Source organism: Pleurodeles waltl, chromosome 8 (assembly GCF_031143425.1).
Source record: "Pleurodeles waltl isolate 20211129_DDA chromosome 8, aPleWal1.hap1.20221129, whole genome shotgun sequence".
NCBI classification, from domain to species: Eukaryota; Metazoa; Chordata; class Amphibia; order Caudata; family Salamandridae; genus Pleurodeles; species Pleurodeles waltl.
In genome coordinates this window covers 1,340,811,922-1,340,827,496 of record NC_090447.1, presented here as the reverse complement: position 1 = coordinate 1,340,827,496, position 15,575 = coordinate 1,340,811,922, and the positions used below count along the sequence as shown (strand labels likewise).

At 45.6% G+C, this 15,575-nt stretch overlaps 1 protein-coding gene across 5 annotated transcripts in view; it reads left to right on the top strand.

Moving 5' to 3' along the window:
- Positions 1-15,575, top strand: part of GRIA4 (glutamate ionotropic receptor AMPA type subunit 4) — an 892,311-nt gene that overhangs the window by 358,001 nt on the left and 518,735 nt on the right. For all 5 annotated transcript variants that reach the window (XM_069202350.1, XM_069202351.1, XM_069202354.1 and 2 more), the window contains exon 3: positions 149-388. In XM_069202350.1, coding sequence (XP_069058451.1) covers positions 149-388 — 240 coding nt within the window. The remainder of the gene's footprint in view (positions 1-148; positions 389-15,575) is intronic.

Genomic DNA, 15,575 nt, shown 5'->3' with positions numbered 1-15,575 from the left:
AAAGACATTTGGACACATCAGAAAACAAAGTTTAGTAGCTGTCTGTCAGTGTTTTTGTGCCCTTCACACTCTGTTGCCTAATATTTGAATGTGACTAGATCTTTGCAAATCCCTATGCAAACATTGATCAAATGTTCCTTTTTTCCAGTTTGCTCCCAGTATTCCAGAGGGGTCTTTGCCATCTTTGGACTGTACGACAAGAGATCGGTACACACCTTGACCTCCTTCTGCAGCGCCTTGCACATCTCCCTCATCACGCCAAGTTTCCCCACTGAAGGCGAAAGTCAATTTGTATTGCAGCTTAGACCTTCATTACGAGGAGCGCTTATGAGCCTTTTGGACCACTATGGGTGGAATCATTATGTCTTCTTATACGATACAGACAGGGGTAAGATTTTTACCAGATTTTCTGGGGGGATTTGTTTTGGGAAGGTTCAGTTTTAGTCATTGATCTGTATATTCTGTTCATGGGCGTATGTTATTAATTCAAGTAGAACACATTTAAATTGTAGGTGATTTTCTTCTGAGTACTGATATTTGTTGATTTATAGAAGAGAAGATCAACAATCCACTTGTGTAAGTGAAATGTTTAGAAAGTAAAATTAATTTATTATGTTGTGAGTTTTAAGGAGTGACAGATGAGCCAGTTGTATTTTGATAAAACCTTTTCAGAATTGTAATATTTTAATATTTGCATATTTTTGAGTAAATGTATAGGGGTAAAACAATTGATTCATGAAATTAGCAAAAACTGGTTTCTGTCCTTTTGTGTAGACCGTTGTCAGCAATTATTTACAAAAGCATTTTGTTTAACCCAACTAGCATTTCCTTATATTAAAAAAATGAAATATTTAACAAAATCAAGAACAGATAAATAAAGTAAGTTGCTACTGCTTACTCTTAATACAAAATGTTTCATCAAGTGGTGGTGGGAAGGGGAGAAAGCATATCATGTCTGAAAATACGATTATCCAGATCTCTTGTTACAAACGAAACTCAAATCTTTCCAGTTATTGTTAACAATAGAGTATCCCCACGTCTGATTCCCAGACTAACTCTTAGGGTCTGATTCACAGACTGGTGCTTATGCCTGGAATTCAAGAGTACTACAAGAGTAAGTCACAGCAAAATCTTTGTTGAGTAGGTCTTATATCTCCACATGGCTTTATATAGCAGGGGTTCCCTATGTAGGTGCAGTAGAGCCAATCCATGCGAGGTTTTTAGGATTTCAATATATTATCAATTTACATACTTCAAAGATAATCTAAATCCTTATCGATCCACTTCAGTTGAAATTAATCTATTCAGAGTTTATTTGCATAGTGAATAATCGTCCAAATCTAGCATTGATCTAGCCCTCTTGGACCTCATTTTGGATACTCCTGCTTTAGAGTCTGCGTCAATGTGGTGCAAACCTTTACCCTTTCAAACTGTTTCAAGTGAGTGCATGCAAAGCAGTTTAACATTTGAAAACAAGTATACGAGACAGAGTCCAGCCTTGAAGTACTGACAGATCGAGCTAGGTTTAAAAAAAAAGGGTTTGGTGCAGTTGGCCTTCTTTGACTCGATGGCTGAGATCCAGGATAAGCATGGTCCCTTAACACCTTTATCAGTGAACAGAATATTTCTTATGCCACAGTGGTCTATAATGTCCAAGGCTAGCAGGATTTCAAGAATAATGAACACATGCCCCTCCAACGTCTAGGATGCTGACTACGTTAATGATAGCAGTTTCAGCATGACATCAATATAGAGGGTCCTGTTTCCCAGCAGGGCACTGGAGAGGACGAACTTTTAGAGTGGACCGGCAATGCATGGTTTGCTAACGTTTCTAAGATCCCGATTACAAGGTGACCAAAAATCGTGGGTGGAAATTACACACCCAGTAAATAGTACTATTGTTGCAGGGAGCATTTAACAGGTACACAGTTTCCACCGAATACCGAAATTCCTCGAATGACATGGCAAATTTTGTGCAAATTGTCCATCAGTTACCCAGCCCGGCAGTGCACCAATAATCTTATGGAATTTATACAGGTAAACTGAAGCAGATTTTACCTGCTGTACATCACAGGTGCAAACTCTTGTGTCAGGCACAATTGTGCGTGACTTGTAGTCCTATTTCTAGCAGAATTGGCAGTTTGCATACTGAACAGAATTACTGGCCTTGTTGCAATTATGATTTAAGAAGAGGAGAAGCTGGTGATAGGATTGCTGCGGTTTAGGTTGGTTTGGTAACACATTTTTTATATCAGAATGGAGAGTACTGAGTTTGATCTTGGGCGGAAGGAAAAACACCCTGTTCGAGTCAGAAAGTTAAGACGTGAGCCAGGTGGGGAAGTACTTCAAAACTGCTTTAGCTTGTTTAATGTAGAGACAATGGATGGCGACTTTCAGAATGAAAAGTACTTTGGCCAGAGAAGTAGAATTTTGGGAGGGTGGTAGACTCTTCAAGAGAGAAATCTTTGACACTGGAGGTGGTTAATGCTGCACTTTTTCCTTAAACTTTTCACTGAGGCAAAAGAGAAATTGGAGATTAGCAGACTTCTCTAGTGCTTTGATTATGAGGTGAAAGCATTTAATAGATGACTGATAGGCATGTATGTGTGTTTGTGCGAAAACCATGGACATGCGGTTTAAGGTGAAAGGCGGGTACATGGTTAAGCAATATGAATTTTAACTTCTGTATACTGCTTTTCCGGTAAATGAACGCAGCTTTATTACAGTGAATAATATTATGCCTGGGGATCTTGGTATCAAAGGCTGTATGATCTCCAAGTAACCCCGACTAATACTCTGCTATTTTATAGCCAGCTATTAGCCCCCTGTAGCGGGCTTTACCAGTGAATAAAGGCCTGCTGCAGCGTTAAAGGCCTGAACCAAAGATGAGGGGCCTTTAACAAGGGAGCAGGACTTTAATGCTGGCATAGCCCAGCTACGAACGGCTATAAAGCTATTTGAACATTTTGCCACCAGAAGGCAGAATGTTCTAATAAATAAAACGAAGGGCACACAGAGCACAAGGGGATTGAAATCCTTTCAGGCTCCGTGAGGCCTTTGTTCACAGCAACAGCTGTGAACAAAAACATTGGAATGTCGGTGCTCCAGGTTTTTACCAACCAATAAAAGCTAGAGCACTCCATTGTCTCCAATGGAGCATCCAATGTTCTAATACTTGTAGCTGAGGGAATGAAAAAAATAGCTGCAATCCCATTTTTCTCCCTCATAGAAGGAACTTTCAAACACAGATCGTTAGGTTTTTCTTTGCAAAATGTAGGTGGATAAACAAAATCCAGAGTGAGATGTAATCACAAATCTTGTAAATATTATTTGGCTGGTTATTCAAGTTACTATCTGATTTGGACCACTTCCGGGCTTATAATGAAGCCTTGATTAGATCACTTTTGAATAAATATTATTTGAAGGTATGGCTAAAGAAAGTTGGATCCTGCCTTGATTTTGCGAAAACAAATCCATTTGCTCATTCATGTGGCCGGAGAAGAGACAACTGAACAGAATTTCCATAACATATTTCCAGACCACAACATTTTGTTTAATCATCAATATGTGTAAATTTATAGCTTTTATCTGGACATTCTGGGGGTTATTCTAACTTTGCAGGAGGTGTTAATCCGTCCCAAAAGTGACGGAAAAGTGACGGATTTACCACCAGCCGTATTACGAGTCCATTATATCCTATGGAACTCGTAATACGGCTGGTGGTATATCCGTCACTTTACCGTCACTTTTGGGACGGATTAACACTCCTCCAAAGTTAGAATAACCCCCTCTGTGTTTGCAGAATCCCAAACTAAGTCCCTTCTGGCATGCAGAAACTGATTTTGCTGTGAAGAACATCTTCAGTATATATCATGTGGTTAGTGACCAGCTATATGACAGGAGTAGTAGTCAAACGAGGCAGAAAGTTATGTGGTTGGCCAAATGGAAGACAGCAGCCGTCATGGGATTCACATATGGTTTTTCATGTGGCTCTTTTTGACTAATGCTTCACAAGTAGAAATCGCCTCACTATAACATTACATTCTTCTTTGAGTTAAATTCTATTTTTTTTCTGTTGTGTGGATAGATTTCTTTTGGTGTAATTCATGGGTGAGACACAAAATATCATACTTGGGCCAAGTCACAAATTTGGGTGCTTTATATGACATATAGACTCCCTGGTGCCCAATGCATTATGCAATAGGACAGTTTCCTAAACATCCTGCAAGTGACGAATGTGCCCGGATCATAGGACAAGACTATTCATATTCAAGTTGTCAAGGCCAGAGCTAATCTTATTGCTGAGCTGTTTCACTCCACAGGAAAAGTTAATCATTGTCTCAGGTCCACCAATTGAAAGACAATACATTGCATTACTACAAGGTGAGCAATGGCTATGAGGAATGTAACCTTTTATAGTTAATATAACTGGGAGTAAGGGTGTCCTATCCTACCTATGATTGAAGAGTTCTGAGTGCATAATTATAATTTCTGATTGAACCCACTCGTTTAGCAGTAACCGTACACATGATTAGGAATGAAAACACTTGTTGAAAGGCATGGGATATTTCAGCAGCAAAGGAGATCTTTCTCTGCAATATGGTAAACAAATAGCACAGAAACTTTATGCAACAACATTTAGTCATCAAAATCAAAGCTGAAGAATGCAAATCCATGTGTGTACTAGTGGATAGCTAAACATTGTTGTACTGTATATCAGCCACTTGCTCCAGGAGCAGCAAACAGATACGCTTGGCAAGATTTAGCAGGGTCCTGACAGAGTTAAAAAAATAGTACTGAATGGCATGTGTAAGTATCCCACAGGGTAGGCTGAGAAGTAATGGTGACCAAAACTCGAGTTAGGGCCCGATTTTTGTTTTGGGGGATGGAGTAATCTCTGTTGGCCTGGCAGAGGACTTAACTTTTGCCAGCTAAATACTACTCACACAGGATAGTTGAAGAACAAACCAAGTTTAGCTGGAGCATCTGCCGCCTGTCATTCAAGTTAAATGTATTGATTGGCATCACTCTGCACTTTGACACGGGCCGAGAGGCTGGGCTGAACCACACCTCCCAGCAGGACCTGAGGGAGGAGGCCGCCCACAATGCTCTGACGTGCCAAAAGTGCCTTAATTGGGACTCGCGCTTCCGCTGCGCGCATCACTCTGCATTTGGATACGGTGCGGAAGGCTGGGCTAAACCACACCTCCCAGCAGAACCTGAGGGACGAGGCCACCCATAACGCTCCGACGTGCCAAAAGCACCTTAATTGGGACTTGCGCTTCCGCTGCACGCATCACTCTGCACTTGGACACAGGAGCGGAAGGCTGGGCTGAACCACACCTCCCAGCAGAACCTGAAGGACGAGGCCGCCCACAACGCTCCGACACGCCGAAGGCGCCTTAATTGGGACTCACGCTTCTGCTGCACGGAACGTGTGTGGGATGAGCCCGGCCAAGAGCGGGCCCGTGTGCGCCGGTCAGCAGCCGACAGAGGCTGGGCTGGGCCCACCCTATTGGTTTTTAACCTTTTTTCCTTATGTTTTATACTTGTACATATTCATTGACCTTTTAAACTTTACTGTTATCTAGCATATAGTGTGACAAGAACAGAACTGCAACCAGGTCAAAATCAATACCACAAACACAAGGCCTTTGGGTAACAAAGCCATAGATAGCCCACAACTACTTTAGGAGGCGGTAAATCTATAACCCAGTAATGGGCATGAGGAAGGTGGGGGGACAGAAGGTAGATATGGAACCCGGCCGCACAGCGATTGACTCCTTCCTAGTTAGAGCGGTAGGGGTCATCTCAAAAGAAATTGACCTCGCCGAAAGACACTTATAACTGGGGACAGCAGGACTGGGAGATGCGACATGGGGAACTTTAGCACCACATGAATCTACACCAGTTATTCACCCCTCAGCTGACACAGTGGCTCAGATGAATGGAGATTCCCAGATAGAGGTAATGATCCCCACAGGTAAAAACCCCACACCTCAAAGTCAGTCAGCCATTATAAAAAGAAAGAAACAATGCAGAAGGGGGGCTGATATTAACTTGGCCCTACCATGGGTGAAAATATGGTATCTACTGACTGGAAAGACCTCACACTCCTCCTTGATAATCTGCTTAAACCTATCCTTACTAAACAGGATAAATTGGAAGAGGAGATGGAAAAAATTCTAGAGATCTGCCAGAAACCCCGCCTGCCAACTCTGTCCCCTAACCATAAGACTCCTGTGGTTCAGTATACCACTTCTAGTGTGCCAGGACATTCACATGTATCACAGGGCACAGACTCCTTAGATGTGCAAGGAATTGTGTTGAACACTAACTCCTGGGCATCCTAGGCACCTAAGGGTGGTCCAAAATATTGATCATCCTAGTGGGGGGCACATAGCCTCTAAGAACAGAAAAACGGGCGCCGCTCCAGATGATCCACAACCACTACCAAACCATGCAGCTCCAGGACACTTTTCTTCTAACCCCCCCCTCCCCGAAAAATGGCTCCGCCTGCTTACATATAAGAGAAGAACTGCCTGTTGTTAAGCTACCCCCTGAGTCCTGCCCCTATGTTATTATCATGACCAAAGTCCCCCCTCTACGGTTTGATCAGAATGAGCAACAAGGTGACCTGAAGAACAAGGTATGCACTGGTTAGCACAGAACAATATTTTCTCAATGAATGATGCCCATCAGATAATCCTAACCCGGAAAGTAGGGTGGGTGGGCCCCAAAGATCATGGGGGGACTGTGTTGGGCCCCAAAGATCATGGGGGGACTGTGTAATTATTAATTTCCGAAACCCCTGGATGGTGAGGGACATCTTTTGCAGGGCCTCTTTTCGCCCCCAAGATAGAAGCTCCCCAGAACTGTTCCTGCTAGGTGTATTTTATAGACATTTACAATCGGGCCAGTCAGGACACAGATCCGTGCCCTGTATGCCGTCACGGTCCATATTGGCATACCCAGGCCAGATCCTACCAATAATGCACACTCCACCACACCATTACTACCAAGCAATAAATATCAGATATTAAGTTAATTTTCAGATAATGACTGACTGTTAAGCAAGGGGTCTATAGCCTGTGAGAGGACGAGGCTAAGGGCAGAGGAAACAACCATTCATAGGGTGGCTATGAGCCCTAACAGGTTATTATTAGCCCAGCAGGACAAGGATGATATGGGCAAAAGGGATACAGCACACAATGGGGATGGGGAACCAATTGAAGTAGCTCCAAATGCAGTAAGTTATGGCGGGGAAAAATCATGGAGTCAGGAGCCTGTTGATAACACCATTGGGCTCCATTATCTTGCTACCCGGAAGGTGCAGGGCCTACGTGGCAAAACTGAGACTGAAGAGTGGGGTTCATTAATCAGTAAGCTAGTTGTGGTTTGCTTCCAAGAAACCTGGTGTACCTCACCTGCCTATGTGCATGGATTTACCTCACACTCACTGCCAGTTACGCCATCACCATCTGGGAGGACCATAGGGGGGCTCCTGGTGCTTATTTCCAATAAACTCCCTGTAGTGGCTAAAAAGACATTTATGGATAACACACACTTTCAACTTCTGTGGCTTGAACACAAGAATAAGGTAGATATGGTCATAATTAACTACTATAATAACATCTTTGATGCCACCCGATGTAGGGTTGCCCATGCCCTGAATCAAAGTGTAAATAAGTTTCTAAAATGCATCCGCTCTCATCCCATTATTATTTGGGCTGGGGACTTTAATATCCAGCCATGCATATGCACCTCCCCTCAGTCCTGTGGATTTACTACCCCCAACGGGACAGAATTTGATAATTTTTGTCACAATGAGTATGGAGAAGTGTTGGAAAATGGGTTATTGGTAGGGCAGGTAGGTACCTACACCTAGCAACAAGCCACTAACCTCCACCTAGGTACAGTTAGGTCTCAGTAAATTAATCCCAGCTCAACCCTTGGTAGCTTGGCAACGAGCGTCAAGGCTTAACTTAGGAGACAAAGTGTAAAGCATTCAAATATCCCAAAACAGTAATTAAATAAAACACAGGAAACAGTTTAAAAATCCAAAACCAATTTATAAAAATAGTTTATATTTTTATCTTTAAAATGACACAAAAACGATTAAAATCGGTTCAGGGGAACCGGAGATATGAATTTTTAAAGAATTATTACTTTTCTAGCGCTTAGAAACAAAAAGCGCCAATCGGGTCATCTGGTTGCACCTCGACCGGGGCAAAGTCAAACTTTCAGGCCGACCGCGATGGAGCCCTGCTCGGCTACAGGTCGCGGGAGGCCTCGGTTAAAAAGTTACCTTCTGACTTAGTCTTTATTTTGAAGTTTTTCTTCACCGGGACGAACCTGCCAGTTGAATCCGACCTCCTGGAGCCCTTGTCCGGATACGCGATGTGGGTTTCCTCGGTGGAGACTTTTACCTTCGGACTTAGTCGTTTTTTCGAGATGAAAATCCTTCGACCGGGGTAAACCTGGATCTTGATCCGACGTCCATGGAGCCCTTCTCGGATACGATGGCTGGGAGGTCCCGGTCAACTTTTTACGTTCGGACTTAGTCTCTTTTTTGGATGTTTTTCTTTACCAGGACGAACCACGAAGTCAGGCCGGGTCGCGGTTGAGGCAAGCCGGCTAGAATTTCCGCGGCGGGTCGGTCCCTCTCTGGAGCTTTTTTCCAAAAATTCTCAAATCTTTTCCAAACTTCTGGGGCTTCACCCAGATGTTCTTTTAAGGTTCTTTTGGGGTCCACAGCTCACCCCAAGGGTCCAGAAGTTCTGTGATGGTCCTTGGGGGGTGCGGACTTCAACTCCCAGAATGCACCTGGCGCAAACTCCTTTTTGGCCACTGGACAGTGGTCAGCTGGTCGCTTTCTTCAGGAGTTGGTGCAGGGGACTCTGGTTTAGCAATTTTTCACCTGTAGCAAACAGGGAGTCCCTCCTTGAACCAGTTGAAGCCAGGCAAAGTCCTTCTTGTGGTGAAGCCCAAGTGTGCAGCTTGTGCAGTCCTTCTGAGTGCAGGGTCCAGGTGCAGGCCAGGGGTCCAGCAGGGCAGTCCTTCTTCTTCTTTAGTTCCTTTCTTGTTGAAATCTGGTAGGGATCTGAGGCGTGGGTGCAGGTCTGCCAGTTTTATCCTTGCTCCTGGGTGAAAAGCAGGGGGGCCCTGGTTCTCCAATCAGGGACAGGGTCGTCCCCCTGTGATGACCACTTCCTGGGAAGTGTGGCAAAAATCCATCCCAGAAGGCAACAGTCTCTAAAAATCCAACATGAATGAATCTGATTTTTGGAGGTTACATCTGGCTGAGCCCACCCACTGGTGTGGCTAAAAATCATAAACACACCCCTCTCCTGCCCTCTCCTAATCTAATCAAGGGGGCACCTAATTGTCTGGGGTTGCAGGATGTGGGGGTGTTGCTGGGTGCTGCAAATGTCCTTCTCTGCCTTTGAAGACCAGTTTGGCAGCCCTCCCCCTTCCTGCCTCACCATCTGCTGAGGGGAGATTCTCTCCCCCAAGCACATTCCTTTGTGTGAAGCCTGGCCACTTCACACCTCATCAAGGCAGCCTGGCAGAAGCTGCTGCAGGCTGGCCAATCAGAGCACAGCAGCAAAAACAATGCAGAGCTGAAATTGGCAACTTTTTAGGTAAAGTCTAAACTTTTTACCTGAACTAGTTATATTAAATCCAACAACTGGAAGTTGTAGGATTTATTACAACAATTAATTTGATACCAAATTCTTGGTATGCAGCATTTAAGGAGACTTTAAAATTTAAAATAAAGTCTGCCCATTCTAGCCTATGAAGGCCATTTACTTCAATGAGGGAAAAACGAATTTGGCTGTTTTTACCTCACCAGGGCTTATAAATCTATTTTTATAAAGTCCCTGCTTATAGTTACATGGCACCCAGCCCTAGGGGCACATAGGGCACACCTTAGGGGTGACTTATATGTAAAAATAAGGTAGTTTAAGACTTTGGAAGTACCTTTAATTCCAAAGTCGAATTTGCATATAACTTTAATTTAAAAGCAGCCAGCAAAGCAGGCCTGCCTTTAAAATGACACTGGGCACCTCAGCAGTGCACCTAGGTGTGCACCACCTATGCTGTGGTCCCTAAACCTACATGCCCTACCATATACTAGGGACTTATAGGTAGGTTAACTTAGCCAATTATAATTAGCCTAATTTGCATATCCATTTTATACAGAGCACAGGCCCTGGGACTGGTTAGCAGTACCCAGGGCACCATCAAAGTCAGGAAAACACCAGCAAAAAGAGGAAAATGGGGGCAAAAAGTTATGGGGCCTCTGCAATCAGCCCTGTTTTCTCACACAACCCCCCCCCCAGCCCACACGCCCAGGAGACTCAGCCCAACCCCGGGAGACTCTTCCTGGCTTGTTAGGCGAGGAAGACAGTGAAGAAAACTGGCTGTCCCTTTGCAGGGCCTACTCTGCCTTATATCCTCCTGTCAGGGTCACTCCCTATGGGTAGTGAAGCCATCCCAACAGTAAAAGGACCCAACTCAAACTGAAACTTTCCTCTAGGGGGGTCTTCCTCCTTTCTCTCTGCCAACTTGGGTAGTGAGGTGCCCACCTCCCCTACTCCAAACTTTGCTAGGGCAACACCTAGCTTACCCAAAGAGGTCACCCAACACTTGAGCAACCCCACCATGACCAATAGGGTCAGGGGGCCTACTTTGCTATTGGCCCTGGGGTCTGCCTCCCAGGCCAAGTACATTGCTGCCAGGAAGGCTAGCACCCAGCAGTGGCTACTGACAGCTGTCAGTACCCAGAACCACACCCTAAGCTCTCCACTGACAGGTGGCTGAGCTGCTTTAGGGGCAACTTTGGGGTCCTGGCACCCCTCTTGCTGTCTAGAGTGGGGGGCTACCACCTCCTGTGGCAGACACCCTCCTTCCACTCTCCCTTCTGTCAGTGCAGGGGCAACATCCTGCATCTGGACAGCTGCCTGACTACTCAGGACTTCCTTGGGGTCAGGTGAGGCCTCACCAGTGCCAACTCTGGGCTCCCCCCTTACTGGGGCAGAAGGCCCTTGGCTCCCTGGAACTCTCTTTAAGAGTGGCCTTCCCTTCCTTTTCTTCTTTCCTTTTCTTGGGGACCCCTGTCTCCTAACTGTAGGGACTGACTCCCCAGGACTTTGGGTTGGGGGGGCGCCCTAGGCGACCACCCCATCTGTGACCAGACTCACCTCTGGGAGGTCATTGCCCAGGATACAATCTAGGGGAAGGTCAGCACTGACTACCACCCTAATCCAGTCAAGGATACCCTCCCTCTCTAGGGGCACTATGGCTACAGGTTTGGAGGTGACCTCCCCTGTGGCTATCCTGACTTTCTTTGTCGTTCCTGGGACATACATGTCTGGGGTCACTAACCGGTCACTCACTATAGTGTGACTGGCACAGGTGTCTCTCAGGCCAGTGGTAGGGATCCCATTCACTTGAATGTGGTGGAAGTGTTTACTCCCACCCTCAGGGATCACCAGCTTACCATCTGGTCCTGTCTCCCAGCTCAATGCTAGGAGGACTTCATCATCTGAGGAATCCTCCTCTATGGCTACACTGGACAGCCCAGTGCTAACCACCTTCTTTGGACAGGCTGCATGTCCTCTGAAGTGACCTGTCTGCTGACAGTCAAAGCAAGCCCTACTGTCCAAGAGCTTTTTTAACCCTGGGTCTCCCTGTCTCTGCTTGTCAGAGTGGGAGTGGGATTTACTCTCCTCCTTCTTAGGGTTCTGGGGTACAGAGGGAGTCTCTGTGGTGGGCTTACCACCTCCCTCCTTAGGTTTTTGGGGACCTGTCCCCCCCTTCTTAGAGTCTCCCCCCTGGGACTTGACAACCACCCTGGTTCTTAACCACTCATCAGCTGCCTCCCCTAGCTCTCTAGGGTTGGTCTGCTTAGAGTCCACTAGATGCTGGCGTAACCTTTCTTGGGTACAATTGGTCAAGATGTGCTCTCTCATGATCAGATTGTATAACCCCTCATAAGTATCTACTTTGTTACCAATAATCCAGCCCTCTAGTGCCTTTAGTGAAATGTCCACAAAGTCAACCCAAGACTGGGTGCTGACCTTCTGGGTGTCCCTGAACTTCATTCTATATTGCTCTGGGGTCAGACCAAACTTCTTGGCTAAGCACCTCTTCATACTAGGGTATGAATCTGCCTCCTCCCCCCTTAAGGTCAGAAGCCTATCCCTCCCTGAGTTGGGGACCAACTCCCACAAAAGGGAACCCCAGTATTGAGGCCTAACCCTTCTCATTTGGAGTGCCCTCTCAAAGGCCCCCAGCCACTTATCTATGTCATCCCCCTCTACATAAGCAGGAACTACCCCCTTGGGTAATCTGGGGCAAACTCCCCCACCCATGGACACCTCAGCTTCTTTATCGCTGCTTCCATCTCTTTTCTCTTTGTATGCCCACTTTTTCTTTTCTAGGGCCAGCTTCTCTGCTTCCAAAGCTATGTATGCTAGCTGGGCTTCCAGCTCTCTTTCTCTGATGGATGGGTTCTCTTCTCCTGAAAGGACCCTCTTCCCACCACTAGCTTTGGATCTGCCCCTAGTGGCTGTATCTACTGAGGACCGTTCTTCCTCATCCTCACTTAGGCTCAGATGCCTTCCCTCCCCTGAGTGGTTAGAGCTAGCATCCTCCCTTCTTTCTCCCTCCTCTGGAGCTTCTTCTGACTCTACCTCTTGGGCCTCAGCCCATGCTGTCAGGGATGTGATCAGGATTTGCTTCCTGAGATCAGTGGTTGCAGGCAACCCTCTTTCAATACACAACCCCCTAAGCTGGACTACTGTCAGTGTGGGTAGGCTAGCCAGATCAAGCTCCATGGTTCCCTAGTTTTGTGTCAACAAAAACTTTTTGCAAAAATTGGAAACAAGAATTTAGAAAAATTACAAAAATTCAATAATTGAAATTAATCCAAATTAAAAACAATTTTTGCACTAGGACAATTTAAAGGATTTTTAATTTGTTTTACCTAAAACTGTAACGTGATATTGAACACAAGTACAGGATCCCGTCGCTGCTTCCAATTATGTTGGAAAATGGGTTATTGGTAGGGCAGGTAGGTACCTACACCTAGCAACAAGCCACTAACCTCCACCTAGGTACAGTTAGGTCTCAGTAAATTAATCCCAGCTCAACCCTTGGTAGCTTGGCAACGAGCGTCAAGGCTTAACTTAGGAGACAAAGTGTAAAGCATTCAAATATCACAAAACAGTAATTAAATAAAACACAGGAAACAGTTTAAAAATCCAAAACCAATTTATAAAAATAGTTTATATTTTTATCTTTAAAATGACACAAAAACAATTAAAATCGGTTCAGGGGAACCGGAGATATGAATTTTTAAAGAATTATTACTTTTCTAGCGCTTAGAAACAAAAAGCGCCAATCGGGTCATCTGGTTGCACCTCAACCGGGGCAAAGTCAAACTTTCAGGCCGACCGCGATGGAGCCCTGCTCGGCTACAGGTCGCGGGAGGCCTCGGTTAAAAAGTTACCTTCTGACTTAGTCTTTATTTTGAAGTTTTTCTTCACCGGGACGAACCTGCCAGTTGAATCCGACCTCCTGGAGCCCTTGTCCGGATACGCGATGTGGGTTTCCTCGGTGGAGACTTTTACCTTCGGACTTAGTCGTTTTTTCGAGATGAAAATCCTTCGACCGGGTTAAACCTGGATCTTGATCCGACGTCCATGGAGCCCTTCTCGGATACGATGGCTGGGAGGTCCCGGTCAACTTTTTACGTTCGGACTTAGTCTCTTTTTTGGATGTTTTTCTTTACCAGGACGAACCACGAAGTCAGGCCGGGTCGCGGTTGAGGCAAGCCGGCTAGAATTTCCGCGGCGGGTCGGTCCCTCTCTGGAGCTTTTTTCCAAAAATTCTCAAATCTTTTCCAAACTTCTGGGGCTTCACCCAGATGTTCTTTTAAGGTTCTTTTGGGGTCCACAGCTCACCCCAAGGGTCCAGAAGTTCTGTGATGGTCCTTGGGGGGTGCGGACTTCAACTCCCAGAATGCACCTGGCGCAAACTCCTTTTTGGCCACTGGACAGTGGTCAGCTGGTCGCTTTCTTCAGGAGTTGGTGCAGGGGACTCTGGTTTAGCAATTTTTCACCTGTAGCAAACAGGGAGTCCCTCCTTGAACCAGTTGAAGCCAGGCAAAGTCCTTCTTGTGGTGAAGCCCAAGTGTGCAGCTGGTGCAGTCCTTCTGAGTGCAGGGTCCAGGTGCAGGCCAGGGGTCCAGCAGGGCAGACCTTCTTCTTCTTTAGTTCCTTTCTTGTTGAAATCTGGTAGGGATCTGAGGCGTGGGTGCAGGTCTGCCAGTTTTATCCTTGCTCCTGGGTGAAAAGCAGGGGGGCCCTGGTTCTCCAATCAGGGACAGGGTCGTCCCCCTGTGATGACCACTTCCTGGGAAGTGTGGCAAAAATCCATCCCAGAAGGCAACAGTCTCTAAAAATCCAACATGGATGAATCTGATTTTTGGAGGTTACATCTGGCTGAACCCACCCACTGGTGTGGCTAAAAATCATAAACACACCCCTCTCCTGCCCTCTCCTAATCTAATCAAGGGGGCACCTAATTGTCTGGGGTTGCAGGATGTGGGGGTGTTGCTGGGTGCTGCAAATGTCCTTCTCTGCCTTTGAAGACCAGTTTGGCAGCCCTCCCCCTTCCTGCCTCACCATCTGCTGAGGGGAGATTCTCTCCCCCAAGCACATTCCTTTGTGTGAAGCCTGGCCACTTCACACCTCATCAAGGCAGCCTGGCAGAAGCTGCTGCAGGCTAGCCAATCAGAGCACAGCAGCAAAAACAATGCAGAGCTGAAATTGGCAACTTTTTAGGTAAAGTCTAAACTTTTTACCTGAACTAGTTATATTAAATCCAACAACTGGAAGTTGTAGGATTTATTACAACAATTAATTTGATACCAAATTCTTGGTATGCAACATTTAAGGAGACTTTAAAATTTAAAATAAAGTCTGCCCATTCTAGCCTATGAAGGCCATTTACTTCAATGAGGGAAAAACGAATTTGGCTGTTTTTACCTCACCAGGGCTTATAAATCTATTTTTATAAAGTCCCTGCTTATAGTTACATGGCACCCAGCCTAGGGGCACATAGGGCACACCTTAGGGGTGACGTATATGTAAAAATAAGGTAGTTTAAGACTTTGGAAGTACCTTTAATTCCAAAGTCGAATTTGCATATAACTTTAATTTAAAAGCAGCCAGCAAAGCAGGCCTGCCTTTAAAATGACACTGGGCACCAGAGCAGTGCACCTAGGTGTGCACCACCTATGCTGTGGTCCCTAAACCTACATGCCCTACCATATACTAGGGACTTATAGGTAGGTTAACTTAGCCAATTATAATTAGCCTAATTTGCATATCCATTTTACACAGAGCACAGGCCCTGGGACTGGTTAGCAGTACCCAGGGCACCATCAAAGTCAGGAAAACACCAGCAAAAAGAGGAAAATGGGGGCAAAAAGTTATGGGGCCTCTGCAATCAGCCCGGTTTTCTCACAAGAAGCCCTTAATCTGATGCTGTCCACTTATGAC